This window comes from Larus michahellis, chromosome 1 (genome assembly GCF_964199755.1).
Source record: "Larus michahellis chromosome 1, bLarMic1.1, whole genome shotgun sequence".
Classification (NCBI taxonomy): Eukaryota; Metazoa; Chordata; class Aves; order Charadriiformes; family Laridae; genus Larus; species Larus michahellis.
The window spans coordinates 111680022-111694946 of NC_133896.1; the positions used below are offsets into that span (position 1 = coordinate 111680022).

The window sequence follows — 14925 nt, forward strand, 5'->3', positions numbered from 1 at the left end:
AAATGTTCGCTTCTGTCCTTGTTACCGGTATTCCTTCCTTTATTTTCTCCCTGGAATCTCGAGTTACAGGACACTGGCAATTCTCGGTTTGTTGATTCATCTCTTCTTTCTTAAAAGGGAAAGCCATTCTGCTTGTGAAATAAGGTTTGATGCTGGCATTTTGGTGAAGTGTCTTCTCACCTTTTCTCTTTCATTGTTTGGTCTTTATATCTCTTTTGTCTTCTCAGTTACCTTGTTATGCTTTAATTTGGAGGGCCAAGACAAGGTCTTGCTGCAGCATCTTAATCTGATTATTTTTCTCTATTATAATCTGCTTTGAAGGAAGCTAACAGTTCATTGCAAAATGGACATCAGGACCTTTACTTGGAGAGTAAAAAAACCCCTTTATTAACAGAACACACCCAAATCCTTGGATTTAAAGATGTAAACCCTTCTTTGCCTAGGGAAAACTAATTTATCATCTCCCAAAGACACAGTTCTTCTGTGAGCTATGTCTAAAACCGCTTCGTTTCTGTCCTGAAGTTGGGAAATCTGCTGTGCTCGTCACTCTAAAAATATTGTCTGTAATGAAGCATGATTCAAATAACCCAAAACTCTAAAATGAAATGTACAATAAAAAATAATAATAGTAATAAAAAAGAAAATAGCTGTAAATATTCAGAACAAGTGAAGGGAAACTGTCTCTGCTGTCTGTACAAATGAATCTACTGTTCTAGGAGGTAAATTCTGGCTTACAGGTAATATATGCCTTCTCCCAGCCTACAATATGTGGAAGATGTTGAGAGGGATCACGTTTTGTACACAGTCAATCAAATTAATAATTAGGTCCATTCTCCTGATCTATTTTCAATTTTCAATCAACCTAAGGGAGACTCTCAGAGTCGCATGCCTGAGGCATCCCAGATTCTTCAGGGTTTAATTAGGATTCACAGTGGTGCAGCGTACTCCCTTAGGCCTGTCAGTTACCCTTCTCACAGGAGTTAAAATTACTCTTTATATGACTTATCAGATCTGGTCATTTAATTGAGTCCCAATTCATCATTTAATTCATTTACACTTCCCTTTCCACACATGGAAATACTGTTACGGGATGACAGCTATGTTGCCCAGTAAGATTCCTGGCAATATTTAAAGCCCAAATCTTCAACTAGTGAAATAAAATCAAACCGATTTGGAATGGTTTCCATAAATTTTTGTCATCATAAATTTTTTATCATCAGTAACTTTGAGCCAATGTTTTTTACAGTAGTCTTTTTTGGAACCTGCTCCTTAAGCATGTGTTTCTGTCTATTAACAATTGTAAGTTTCCTAGTGACTGAATGAAAAATAATGACAATAAATATGACAATAATATCAATAATATATTTATTGTAATTGAAAATAAATGTATTTATTTTAACTTTGTTATATGAATTCAGTATGTTTATTGCCAAATGCCTTAACATTTAATTGCTTTTGCAGTGTAGCGTATTGCTTGATTCAAGCAGATCGCTTGTATTTGTCATCAGCACCTTTTAAAAGATGTGATCCAGTAGGAGAAGCACTCCTTGATTTCTTTCCACGTTAATGGTTTAGAAGCATGCAGGTGTTATATTTGCTAACATGTATGGCTTAATTTAACAAGGAATGACACTTTTTTTCCAGAGAACGTAACTATTGACCTTCAGTAGATAATAAGATGCCAGTTTGGTGGTGCTGTATAAAAAGCAATCAATCAAATATATTACTCTTTAGAGAGAATACATTTTAAAACAACTTAAAGGTTACAGTAATTGAGGCAGTACATTCTGTTAACATTTTAGAAGTGTGATCTAATTTCACTGCTGCTATTTTGTACATGTAACTGCACTGCACCTTATGGTCAGGCTCTTTACAATGAGCAGTCTCTTATTTCTGGAAACCTCTTCAATGAGAATTCTCAGACTGTGTCATCAGGGAAGTCCTGTGTCGTAAGAGTGACACAGGGAGGGACTTAAACTGTTAGGCCACGTGCCCGGTGCTCTGTAGTTCTCAAGCTCAGAGAAGGCTGGAAGGTTAGAGGTCTGGATACTGAACTGATGGGCGTCTGCTTGTTCATAGAAGGCTCTTTAGTCTGACTGAGAAAGGTGTAGTGAGATCCAGTAGCTGAGGTCAAAGTGCTTCAAGGCAGGAATGGGATGAGAACTAAAAATGATGAAAGTGAGGAGCCCCCACGCTACCTGTTGGAGGATGTATAAAAGTGTAGACATGTTTTGAAATGTGCAATACCATATTGCTGGACTCAGTCACTGCATAAAATTATTGCCGGTATTACGTGAGTGATCTTGTTAGAAGATCATAACAGTAATTTCTGACTATTTATAGCTCTACTCCTGTTCCATTTTAATGACTATGTACTGTAGTTAACACCAGTGTTAACCTGTTTTTAACGCCTACAGAAAGGAAAAGAAATAATTTTTTTCAGGGAACCAGTTTTTGCTTTAACTTCACATGACCGTATGGAAACTTTTAGGGGTTTGTCTTCAGAAAAGAATATTTCTCATTTGTAAAAGATCAAGTTTTTACTCAAACCAGATAACATTCTTGAAGAGTTTAATAAGGTCTAAGATACATTTTGGTAACACGCATACTGTCTTAAATCTGATTGTGTGTGCATTTTTTATTCTTTTTGAACTTAAGTAGGTGCCATAACACTTCCCCATTAGTGGCATGCATGTATTAAAAATGATATTCTGACATCTGTATAAATTTCATGCCAGCAAAGTCTTTAAACCGTAGTTCTGGCTGATGCTTCTAATTAAAATTAAGCACCTGTTTTGAAGCACTGCTCCAACTGACAAACGTCTTACAGTATATTTTAATGCCAAAAATGTCTGCTGTGTATCTTTAAGTTTGAATTACAAGTTCAGTAGGTAGTGGGGAAAAGGGGTCATTGCTGTCCTAAATTACTGTTCTGCTTTTGAGTAACAGCTCAATCCTGACTAAGAAATACTTAGTTTGTCTTTGATTATGGGTTCATGGGATTGGAACATTTATATAACCTCCTGAATCCCATTTTTCACTTTCCTAGTCTTACAGCATTTTACAGCAAGTGCACAGTGTTGTTGTTTTGTTCCTCATATTAGGTGGAAACTTTCTTTGTGATACTGTTGTTTTGTCGGGGGATGGAAAAAGAAACATTGAAATACTTGTTATAAATTTACAGGAATTAAAATAATAGAATTGGTGGGTATTAAACAAATTAAAATCTATTACATGGGGGTTTTATAACAAAATTAGCCAAAAGCTGGGCAGTGAGGCTTTAGTAGGGTTGCATCACTCAGTTTTAGCACATAGTTTGATGTTAGCTCATTTTTGTTTGCTCGGAGGAAACTTGCTCGTTAGTTGAGATCTGGCTGTTTTATAAAGCAGTGTGAGGAACGAGCATTTCTTCTATTTTTCCCCATTTTCGAGGCATGTTCTGAAATACAAAGAAACATTTAAATTATCTGCATGCTAAAAGAGTGGAAATTGTTGGGATCTTTTTGGTTGTCTTAGTTGTGTGAGATCTTGTCTCAGTGATCTCTCTCCAACAAATGGCCTTGCAAAATAGTGTGTTTTGTCCAGGGCAGTGCAGGAAAGTTAGCAGGAAGCAAGTCTGGATGATCTCTTTTAGAAGAACTGAAATGGATTAAGATTGCCTTAATCTGATTATGAAACTGCACCCGAAACATCTTCATTTTCCTCTCTTCCTCTGTTCACTGAGTGACCATGGCTGTAATATCTTGGTTGATTAGGGATCCTGGATATATTTTGGTGCGCTGCTTTGAACTGATCTAGCATGAAGTGTCTAACCAGTTCTTAAATGGTACCACCTGTTAAAGCATGATATGCACAATGTATGATGGTAATTAGTGTGTTCCTTACAAATTCATTCATTTCGCTTATTGACTAAAGCTTTCTGGTTGCTTTCTTTTTTCTTGTGTTTTGGTTTGGTTTGCCTTATTGTCTTTGATGTAGATCGCAGTTATTTAATGATAAACTCTTAACAATAATCTTTCCTAAATATCTGCACTGTGTATATGCAAAAAAAACCTGCCTACCTGCCTCCCATTTCACCCAGTAATGACTCTCTACTCTTTTTCATAGTAGTCAACAATAAGCTTAAGAAAAAAACCACTGTGTGCTACATTTTTAAAAGCTCTGTTTAGGGCTTACACACATACAAAAAAACCCTGCCTCTGCTTATGTTGCTTGTCAATAAAAAATTATCCTCAAGTGATTCCTAGTTCCCTTCTGCTCTGGGAAAGGTTCTCCAGGGAAAGTGCAATGGGTTTATTGATTGAATAGCAAACGATGTTGAACAGTAGTATGAGGAGTCGACTTTTAAGTGGAGTAACAAAAGTTGATCTTGAACCTGTTTAGTTCAGTGAGCATCGCATAAAAGTGTTTTAAGCACAAACACAGGAGTTCAGAGTTCACACAGCAAGATCATGGAGTTGTCCTAGCTGTGCAATGACAATAATTAGGATCATTATTCATTGTATTTTAGAAAATACTAGAGCAGAGTAAGATGTTAGAAAACCTCACCCACGGTATGTCAGAAATGTAGGGGGACTTTATGAAGATGCTACACAGAATTTGTTAAAAAAGAAAAAAAGGCAAGCGTAAGCACATGCTGTACTGAATTACAAAGTATGCTCCTAATATATCTTCAAAAGGAAATGTATTCTCAATTTACAGTGAGCCTTGACCTATGAAAGATAGAAAAGAAAAAAATGATTTTTTTTCAGTAAGGGAAGAAAATTTTAAATTTATAACTTCATGCAAGGTTGCCAGGGCCTGAGGCAAAAAACAGAGCATGTATCTACCTTACAGCTGCAAAAATAATTACATGACGACTATCTGTGGAGTAATCTCTAATGGATTACATTTTGTTAGCATTTCATTATGTAATGTTAGAGCCAAAATAATTCATAGTAAATGGAAAAAAAATACTTGTTTTGATGTATCTATGGCCTGGACCTTTGATGTCCTCCTAAGGCATTCTATTAAGCATTGGTTAATTTGGGAAAGGTCTTGGTTTACAGACAAGGTACTATGCTTGTTAAGCTGATATAAGACTAAGGAGTGTAGGAACTACTGAAGTAATTTGTTTTTATTATGCAAGTACTGGACTTCTTTGTTGCTTCAAAGGTGCTAAAAGCCATCTGAGGTGCTATCTGATAGGCATTCCTCTTAGATTTACAAGGGCTTTCAGACTTGAAAAGCGCTTATGGTTTATTAAGATCGCTTCACTTGATTTTTTTTTTTTTTTTAAACTTAAGGGCACTTCTTTTTATATGTCTCTTAGCTTTATCCAAGTGATACAATCTTCAGTAGTAATAAAAGGCTTCTTACTCATGGTCAAAACACCCCTTTTATTGAGTTGCAATAGAACTGTGGTGTAGCAAATAAACTATTCTGCACTTTCATGTGCTGTTGGCACTGGGAACTGGATATATGGGGGTTTCTTAGTAACTTGGTGCAACTTCTGTTTCTTCTTCTTTTATGCCCTTTAGTTTGAGGAAGTGAAAAAAGAAGTAATAATATGACCAATGGCTCCAAGCCAGATCAAGCCTCTATTAAAATAAATTGAAAAAATTCTTTGACTTCAGCAGAAAGCGGTGTCAGCCTAGCCGCTTACACTACATGATTTACTGTATCTGGATGGCTTGAGGGCTGCTTGGGAACAGAAGAAGTTTCATCTGGTTATTAATGTCATATTCGGTATAAACGGAATAAGTATATAGAAGGTTTTCAGTGTATATGAGTAGTATTTTAACACTCCCATAACCAAAATAATTTGATGTATCCAATTTTGATGCATCAATATTTGGGGGAATGTAGTAAGGAATCTGTAAGAGAATGAAGGTTAAACTTAATAAAGTTTTGTTGAAAGCAGAAGAGAAGCTAAAGGATTGGTCTTTTGACTTACCTTTCTGAATAACTAAAAATGACATAATTCCCCTTTCTGAAAACATTATTTCCTCTAGATGTAACCTGGATTAATTTTATAGCTGAAAACATTTTCAGTTTTCCCTAGTCCATAGAAGGAACATAGCTATATATTTTGCTTTTTAGAGAGAGAAATTCTTTGTTCTTAGATGGAGCATGCTTTCTCAGGTTTTTGTAGACTAGGCAATAGGTGCATGGTTGTGGTTTTGTTTTTTTTAAATAAACTTTCTAGACTAGGTCTGTTTGAGAGAGCTAGTTCATCCAACAGAATATGTTCATGCAATAGCGCCTCGTTGTAGACTAGATGAACCTTCAGAGGTCCCTTCCAACCTAAATTATTCTATAATTTCTTTGTTAAGTCCTATCATTCTCTTGTGTTAGTTGTATTGTTAAAGTGATAGAGACATTTTGTCCTTGATTATCCTCTTTCAGTGCATCAGTATCTCCTGATTCCAGGGCATCCAGAAATCTCAATAATTAAACTGAAACATTTGAAACGTGAGTGGTTCTGTATGGAAGGGGACTGGTAAATTCAGATGATGTCTATACTTCTATATCAATCTGAAACTTTCCCTGTTGTGTATTATGTTATAATGAGCAAAGCTGGACACAAAGGTCTGTGACTGTAGCTGCTGAATGCTAGGGTATCAGAATGTAAGGTAGGTGTACTTGAGAAGAAAAAACAGAAGATGGTCCTACTGAGTATTGACACGGCTATTTGCCAAGAATCCTCCAAAACAAAGAACTATTAGTCATTTTTGCTCCCTCCCCTCATTTTAGATTAGCATTGGAGAAAGAAGATGTGAGAAAAGTATATACCTGTGTCCCAAAGCAGATGACCCATTTGCCCTCAGACCATTTTAAAGGGTCTTAACAGTATGAAAGACCTTACAGAGAGGAATGGTTTGGTGGCAGTGCTGTACCTGCCAATCTATAAGCACACCCACATTCCTTAACATCTGACAATAAATCACACCTTGCTTTGAAGCGGCATTAACAACCAAACTCCTGTTGAGTAATGAATGTCGATGTATCTGTGATCCATGGCTTGGGAGATACATTTTTTACTGCAGATTCTTGGCACTATTTACTGTTGACACAAGATTGTTGCAGGTAGCAAGAGTGACAGATAGCTTTGTCAAAATCCTAAGAGTCCTTTGGTTATAACGTACTATTCCGCTATGGTATCCTTTGTTCAGTGCGGCTGGAGTAACAGCAGTGGAGAGGACTAGAATGTTATATTTGTTATCATTTGAATTATTTATTTTTAGATTAGACCTAATGCCATTTACTTGGCAAGACTTAAGAATGCCATTATTTGTTAAAGTGTGTCCCTGTGTAGTGGTCTGCTGAGCGCAGTATGATGTCTCTCCTCTCCCAAAAAGAAAAGTAATCTCACAGCTATTGATAAAATGCCTAGTGGGTGATTGGAGGTAACTAGAGTTTCCTAGGCTGGGGCTTGGTTGAATGATGAGAAAGAACAAATTATAGTAATGAGACCACAATAAAAATGTTTCTTTCTATGAAAAGGTAGTAAAATTGACATCTTCCAAATGAAGGATATGGTCCTGGCTCAGGCTAAGGGATGACTCTCAGAGATCAGGAAAGATTTAAAATTTTTTTTTGCTTGAAAAAGACACAAGCCAAATTGCAATGATGAGTTTGGCTAAGGCTGAACAAATGCTTGGCATCTTATAATGTCATCAAAGAACTGAGAAGTTTAGTTAGTTTGTTCATTTTTGCCATAAACTCAGGGCTGGGTACAATTCATATGGCCAGTGGCCAATCGTTAACCATAAACCTTTGAGTTACTGGTGGGCTGACCTTGAGTCTCAGAGAAAGAGGGGCAGAAAGCAACCTCTGCCATGCTTCTCCCCAAGTGTCATTCTACCTGAACAGAAGACATTGTACCTTCTTCAGCTGTGATGGGAATCCTGTGCTCACTCTCTAGGCAGACACCGTGCCAATATTGCTTGTGAGGCAGCTCTTCGGTACGGACGATCCTGCGTCTGTGTCAGCCTTTCCCCTCCATTGGTGTTAGTCACTTGGCTTGTATGTTGGAAATTAAATACGAGTTGTACATGGGTTTTCTGTGTTACTGTGTGACAGTACCAGAGACCATCTGCAGATGCCAAATGAAATTGTTCTGAATTGTTCATTATTATAAAGTACGACAACAGGGACCATTAAAGGGCAAAACAAAACACTTTGCTGTTCTTTTAGTGCATTATTGGGAAATTTTTGACTTAATTTTATTTATTCTTTCAGTTCTACGGGATGACTTCAGACAAAATCCATCAGATGTAATGGTAGCAGTGGGTGAACCTGCCGTGATGGAATGTCAGCCCCCAAGAGGTCACCCAGAGCCCACTATATCATGGAAAAAAGATGGGACCCCTCTAGATGACAAAGATGAGAGAATTACAGTAAGTTTAAAAAGTTTTTCAAGCAATGCAAAATCAACTAATCTAAAATTACTAGTCTCTTGAGCATGTGGGCATCCAGCCATGCTGTACTTTCTGTGATCTGTCTTTTGCTTGCCTCGGGGGCAAGGCCATTTTGCATTTAGCTTGGAATGCATCCTGTAGTCTGGTACTACTTCATTGCAGGGTGTGCATTTGTTTGTTAAAAAGGGCCATGCAAAACCTATGTTCTTCTCTTCCTCAGAGGAATTAGAAGCTTGTAGAAATGAAATTCGTTATATTTGTCACTGTCCTATAATTTTCTTGCCTTTTATCCACCTACGAGTTTCTGCAACCTATAATATCTGCCTTCTTTGGTTGGAAGGAGGAACTACTAGCAGTCTAAGTGAGACTTCTTTTGTAATTCTGTTAAAAAGAATCCGTGCAGAAAAGTTGTGCATTGTATTAGAAAGGATAAGAAGGCTTTTGGGATATAGTGGCATTTCTTTAGGGAGATGATGGCTTATCCTATCCTCTAAAATTAAGCTGTTTTCTTGTTAGAGGTGTTTTCATACTCATTTGTATGTGTAGCTCACTCAATACAGTGCATGATTATTCAAGAGTATTGATAAAGCAGCTTCTCAAGTCAGAAAGCTATGCTGCTTTTAATTTTTGACATGTGAAACAATAAGCTAATAAGCCTACATGGCTTGAAGGAATGGCAATGAAAAATGAGTTCAAAATCATTTATATGCTGCCAACATGGTGATACAAAACATCTTTCCATATGGTGAGAAACAGTATCATCTGAAAGCACATGCCATATAGGATCCTGTTGGTACTGGGAAGATTACGAGTGTAAAACAAGATCAGAGGCACATACAATTTATATACCTCAATCATAGGCTGAAATGATGGAAATTTTTAATGGAAGAACACTTAAACCCCAGCACTCTAAGTAAAAAATTACCATTTAAATTTAAATTGCCTGTTGGTCCATTTGTTTTTTTACAAACAAGACAAAGCTCAGGCATTCTGTAGTTGTGGCGTATGCATACATTTAAATTTTTAAGTACCCTACCGAACCTATACTGATTGCTGGCTATTAACTCAATTCCTCCAATCATACTTGCTAAGAACTTGCAATTTCCTTTTCAAATCTCCTTCCCACTGTGACAAGTCAATTGACCTGAGATAAAGAGAAGAATCCAGCGGTATTGTTTTCTTTCAGGAAATGCTTTCTAAACTTGCATTTTCTCTTACTATAGTTTAGTCTCTTGAAGGATTTTCAGGTGTTGCCTATTAAATACATTTCTTTCGTTACACATGAAGACTGCTCTTCTCCCAGCTGCCGGAACAAAGACATACCCAGAACAAAAGCAACTATCATTGACTGGCAGTGCCACCTGTATGTATTAAAACTGTGCTTACAGTGGAATAAAGGTTTGGTTTTCTTTTCTGGTGATTGTGTCAACTACTCACCTACATAGTATTCTTTCACCATGACATCTGGTGGAGTTATCTTGCGTTATCAGTTTCTGCTTCTAAAAACAAACAAATGAAAATGAGTTTTGATGTAGGTGTAGATATACACTTGTTTCACGTGCCCAAATGAGTGTTTGTTTTCAGAGGTGTAAATTAACAGTGCTGTGATAGCTAGCTCAACTGCATTCATTTACGTCATATTTGCCTGGCATTGTCTTAAGCAGCACTATTAATATCATGGCTGCTTTCTCACACAGGCAAGAGACTGAAGCTACATTGTAATGCAGATTTGCATCGAATTACAGCTGTAGCAGGATCTTGCCAAGTGGATAAATATGCATTCAGATGTACGTCTTTACAGCTTTGCAGTAACCATCTGTATCATCATGCTAGTGGCTGGGAGGCAAGGGGAGGTGGGGGCCTGGAATGGACAACATGCTAAAGGACAGATGGGCAAAAAATATTAATTTCGAAACCTGATTTAGCATTATTCCATTTCTGTTAACTTATCTCCTTTAGGCCATTTCCATTTTAGTTTAGCAACAGAAACAGAAAGAATTAAAAGAGTACAACAGCTAAAATAAGGATGAAGTTGTTGGGCTTTAAGTGATAGATTTCACTTTTATACGAAATTAAAAATTTAATTTTAAAAAAAAAAAAATTCATATAGGTGCCTATATTTTAAATTAAAATCTACATTCATTTGATGGCAAAACTATCACTGACTCAGTGATACTAAATTTCAGGGAATACATTTTACAGGTCTTACCTTCCTATTTTTAAGCCATGAAATTACCAGATCGGGAAATGTCAAACTATATGTGTTGGTGTTCAATATATGCACACCAGGTAAACGCCTGTGCTTTGGGACAACAGTACCAGTGGGTGTTTAATCAATGAATATACTTTAGTGGCTCCACTTCTAAAGCATTTCCAGTTGTTTTCATTCTTAAAGGCTTGTTGATCTTTAACTCATTGCCATTTTAAGAGTTCTGTAAGTGTCCAAGGCTATTTAAAGCATTTCATATTAATGTTTTCCTTTCTGACAAGAGATTTAAAATAAATATTAAGATTGTGCTTTTTTGGAATAAGGGATGATGCTTGACACCTCCTTTTTGATTCATATCTATACTTTCTTCAAAAAGATCGTATATCTGTGGAGCAATCTTATTTTTAATATATGGAAGCTTTTTTTCTCATCTGCAATGACAATGTTGATCTCTGAGTCAGCAGAACTGGGCTTTACAGACTGAGTATTAAGGATGCCAGAGGTGGTGTCTTGGTTCCTGGCAGAGAGTTTGAAGTAAGAGATGTAGATAAATAGCAGTTAAATAAGATCCAAGTTAAGGCACAACTTCCTCTGGAATGCAGTAAAAAGAAAATATTATTTTGTCCTGGTAGGGTTAAGGAAATCGATATGTTTATGTAGGTGAGATGATAAAAATCAAAGTAGTCTTTGCATATTTTTGGTCCATTTGTAGGGCAAATAAATGTGCTTTGAAGAGAAATAAATTTATATATGTTTCAGGTTATAAACAATAGTGAACGGAACAAATGAGAAATGAAAGTAAGGGTATGGGCATAGCTATCTGTGATGGGGATTATAGAAACAGACATTTGAGCGCAGCTCTCCCAGTACTGCTCAGTTTTAGCACAAGTCAGACTCGGTTTAGGCTCTTCAGCGTACACATGTCTGCTGGGTGCATCTGATGACAAATCATCGTCAAAACATTTTTTTGTCTCTGCTCTTGAGTCGGTTGCCTATAAACAGTTTTCTCAGTGCATTGGAGCTAAACATGGTTTTTCTCATGTGTATTCTTTACACCACAGTATGAAAGCATATGCTTGATGTGGCTAATCCCTCTCCATATATTTATTACAAATGAAGTGGGAATGACAGTCTTGCATGTGAAGCAAATGCTTATCTTTAACTTAATTTGTTGAATTGAAAAACAATTATCATGAGGCCAGAACAGAACTGGTGCAATTCTGTGCTCATCTGGTTAATTTTTCTCCTGGGATTACTGTGAAATCAAGAATCCCTTCTGTAATATGTTTAGCTGAAAAGGAGTGCTTCAGTGCAGTCCAGTGAATCGCTCTAGTTTCTCACTACGAACAGTGTAAAAATAAAATGCATTTTTCCAATTTCTGAAACGTTCCGTCTGCACTAGAAGAGGCTATGCGACTCTCTTGGAGCTGGGACACGATGGGGAAAGATGGAAAGCCTTGTCTGTGAGAGAGCGAGAAGGGAGCTCACGGGGGCGGGGAAGTCCCTCAATCTGTTTCCAGCCCTTAGTGGTGTTTATGCCTTTGGAATCACTGTCTTGCCAGGTGAAGTTCTTAGACCCACAAATCGCTTGGAGCGAGGATCTAGGCCAGGACTCCGGGCTTCTAGGTGTCCTCACCAGGAACAGGCCTCCTGCCAGCCCCATCAGTCTAGCCATCTCCTTTGCATGGCAGCCCAGTGTCATTAGGACGTAGCCCTGTGTTTCAGGCACTTACCTGGGTGCCGAAAGCTATGAGTTTGCATTCCCTCGGGCTGAGGAGGAAGTGCAGTCAGTCTCTTCGTTTCTGCTGACTGCTGTAATCGCTGGGCTTGGTCTTTCCAAATGTATTTTGTCTAGATACAGTTGGCAGAAGCATCAGTGGCTGCGACTGCCATTAGCAATGACTTGCTTGGGCACTCATAGGAATTGCAGTGAATATTGGTTGCTTGTAAGCCTGTGAATGCCTTCAGTGTGTGTCCGTTCACTTCTCAGCCATCTTCCTGTTATACCCCAAAACCTCCCACTACTTTTCAAATGGTGTCCCCACTGCCTTCCTACTATACACCACTGCAATGAAATTTCCACCTTATTCCCCATCCATTTCCTCCATCACACAACATACCCTTGGTTCCACCCAGCCTTTTTCTCCCATCTGTCTAGCCCCACTCTATCATCTGATTAGTGCTATCTGCTTGTGCGGGGGTAACGATTTGGATGCTCAGATAAGCAAAACCTCCTGCTGCATGCTGTAATGTAAAGATGCTCTTCCTTTGGCTTTGCTGTTGATGTAAATGGCTGGTATGCTGTGATTTGTAATGAATGCAGCGTTGTCTGTCTGCATTAGGTTTACTCAGAGCCTCCCTTAAGGAACTGGGTTGCTGCTCCGTCTTCTTCCCAAATGCAATTGCCTGTATATAAGATGCTGACATCAGTAATCTAACCAAGATGGTGGGGCCTTTGAGCATATCTTTAGGCAAAAACTGGCAATAATTACAGACTCTCAGGAGTGCAAAGCGTTCATAGATGACTTCGTGCATCTCCCATCTAGACAGGGCAACCTCCATGTGCTTTTGGATCTCGCTCTCAATTTGTCTCATATTTTAGGGGCAATGCCTGCATAATCGACTAAGCCTCAATAAAATCAGGATGCAGTCAGAGTGCCTGTAATTATCAATACTTTCCCACTGGGAGAATGTATGCATATCTTGGAGCAAGTTGATTTTTGCGCCAGGTTTGGAGGTCAGGATTTCACAGCCGCTTCTGTTTCTGCCCCGTGACCAGTAGTAGCCCGTGTTCAGAAAACTTCCTAATTGTTCACATGAAGTCATGGTGTAGGTGGTAGAAGAAAAAAAGCTATGCATACTGAACATGAAATTTTAATAGGTAAAATCTATTACATATACATGAAAAAGGGTGCTGGTACCTAAAAAAGAAATCCTTTGTAATTGAGTACAAAAAGCAAAGCCTTTGCATTGAAACTTTGGTGTGGCACTGTGATTGCAATTTCCCCCTCTTTCGTAGTAACTCTTATCTATCATTTATCCTGATTCATCCTCATTTGATTTTTAAAAGAAAAAGCTTGAGAAGCCATTTATCTTTCCTTGTTCAAGTTTCTTAGCTTTTAAGATCAAAGTTACAGGATGAATAATGCATACAGGTTTTCATTCCTTTTTTGTGTGTCTGTCTTGTGACATCAACAGTTTCGAATGACTTACACTCTTACTTTAGATAAGTTGTAACTTGAATTGATTCCTGTTTTGTTTCCTGCCCCTTAAATAGTGCATCACAAATACGAAGCATTTATTGTGTCTCACACAATGCTATTTTTACATGAGTGAGTGATGAAAATGTTTTCTGCAAAATGTGAAAACAAAGCCTCTGATCTACTGTCTGACAGGAAAAACTCCTTAAAGCTACCATCCATAGGAAGGCGTTTTATTATTTGCCCCTAATTTTTTTGTTAATGAATTGTCAAAGAGGAATTGGTTCATTCTTGGTTCGTTCATTGTGAATGGTGGAGACAATTCACAGCCACATTGTGCTTTGGCAAGTTTAAAACCGCATACGTGATCCCAATGTGATCTCGGTGATAACAAGAAAGAAAGAAAGAAATGGAAGAAATACTATGCCTATCAGTTAAAAAGGAAAAGAGAAAGGGTTGTTTGTATTGGAGGGAACGGTGGAAAAAGCAAAAATTAATTCCCTATTTAGGAAAGGGACCTTTCCTTCCAAAATTAAATTGCAGTGGGAATCTGAATCAAGAAAAATGAAACAAAAATTGATCAGATTTGTTGCTGTGTGTGCTGTGCGGGAGTAACAGTCTTAACCCTTTAAAACAGTGATGCTCCTGATGCAAACCATACTGTTACGGTGCCACTCCAAATTAATTCAAGATGTTTATCCTTATTTCTTTCTTCTCTATTTCTTTTTTTTTTTCTAGCCTCCTCTCTTATTTTTTTTCATTAATTAATTAATAGTTAATCTCTTAGCATCTTAATCTCCCCAAACGATGTATTTTAGATAGACAGCAAAAGAAGGCATGTTCCTGTAGAAGATGTTATGCTAATGGTAACATAGTCTGTCCTGTGGAGAGCTGCTTGAAAGATCGTGGCCTGGATACACAGCACACAAAGCAGTGGGGGTGAGGAGAAGGCGGGGAGCAAGTACCTAGGGTTCAGGGTTTTATTTCATTTTAATTGTTTTTCTTTTTTGGGGGGGCAGATTAAAGGGCAAGCAGCAATTTCCTATATGCCTCAGGAGGGTTAGAAAGAGAAGTGTATTTTTTCTTCTGATTCCCAATACATATTTGTTGCGCC

At 37.7% G+C, this 14925-nt stretch overlaps 1 protein-coding gene across 6 annotated transcripts in view; it reads left to right on the plus strand.

Moving 5' to 3' along the window:
- The window catches only part of ROBO1 (roundabout guidance receptor 1), a 537087-nt gene that overhangs the window by 415818 nt on the left and 106344 nt on the right, over window positions 1–14925 (plus strand). For all 6 annotated transcript variants that reach the window (XM_074599365.1, XM_074599346.1, XM_074599356.1 and 3 more), the window contains one exon: window positions 8224–8381. In XM_074599365.1, coding sequence (XP_074455466.1) covers window positions 8224–8381 — 158 coding nt within the window. The remainder of the gene's footprint in view (window positions 1–8223; window positions 8382–14925) is intronic.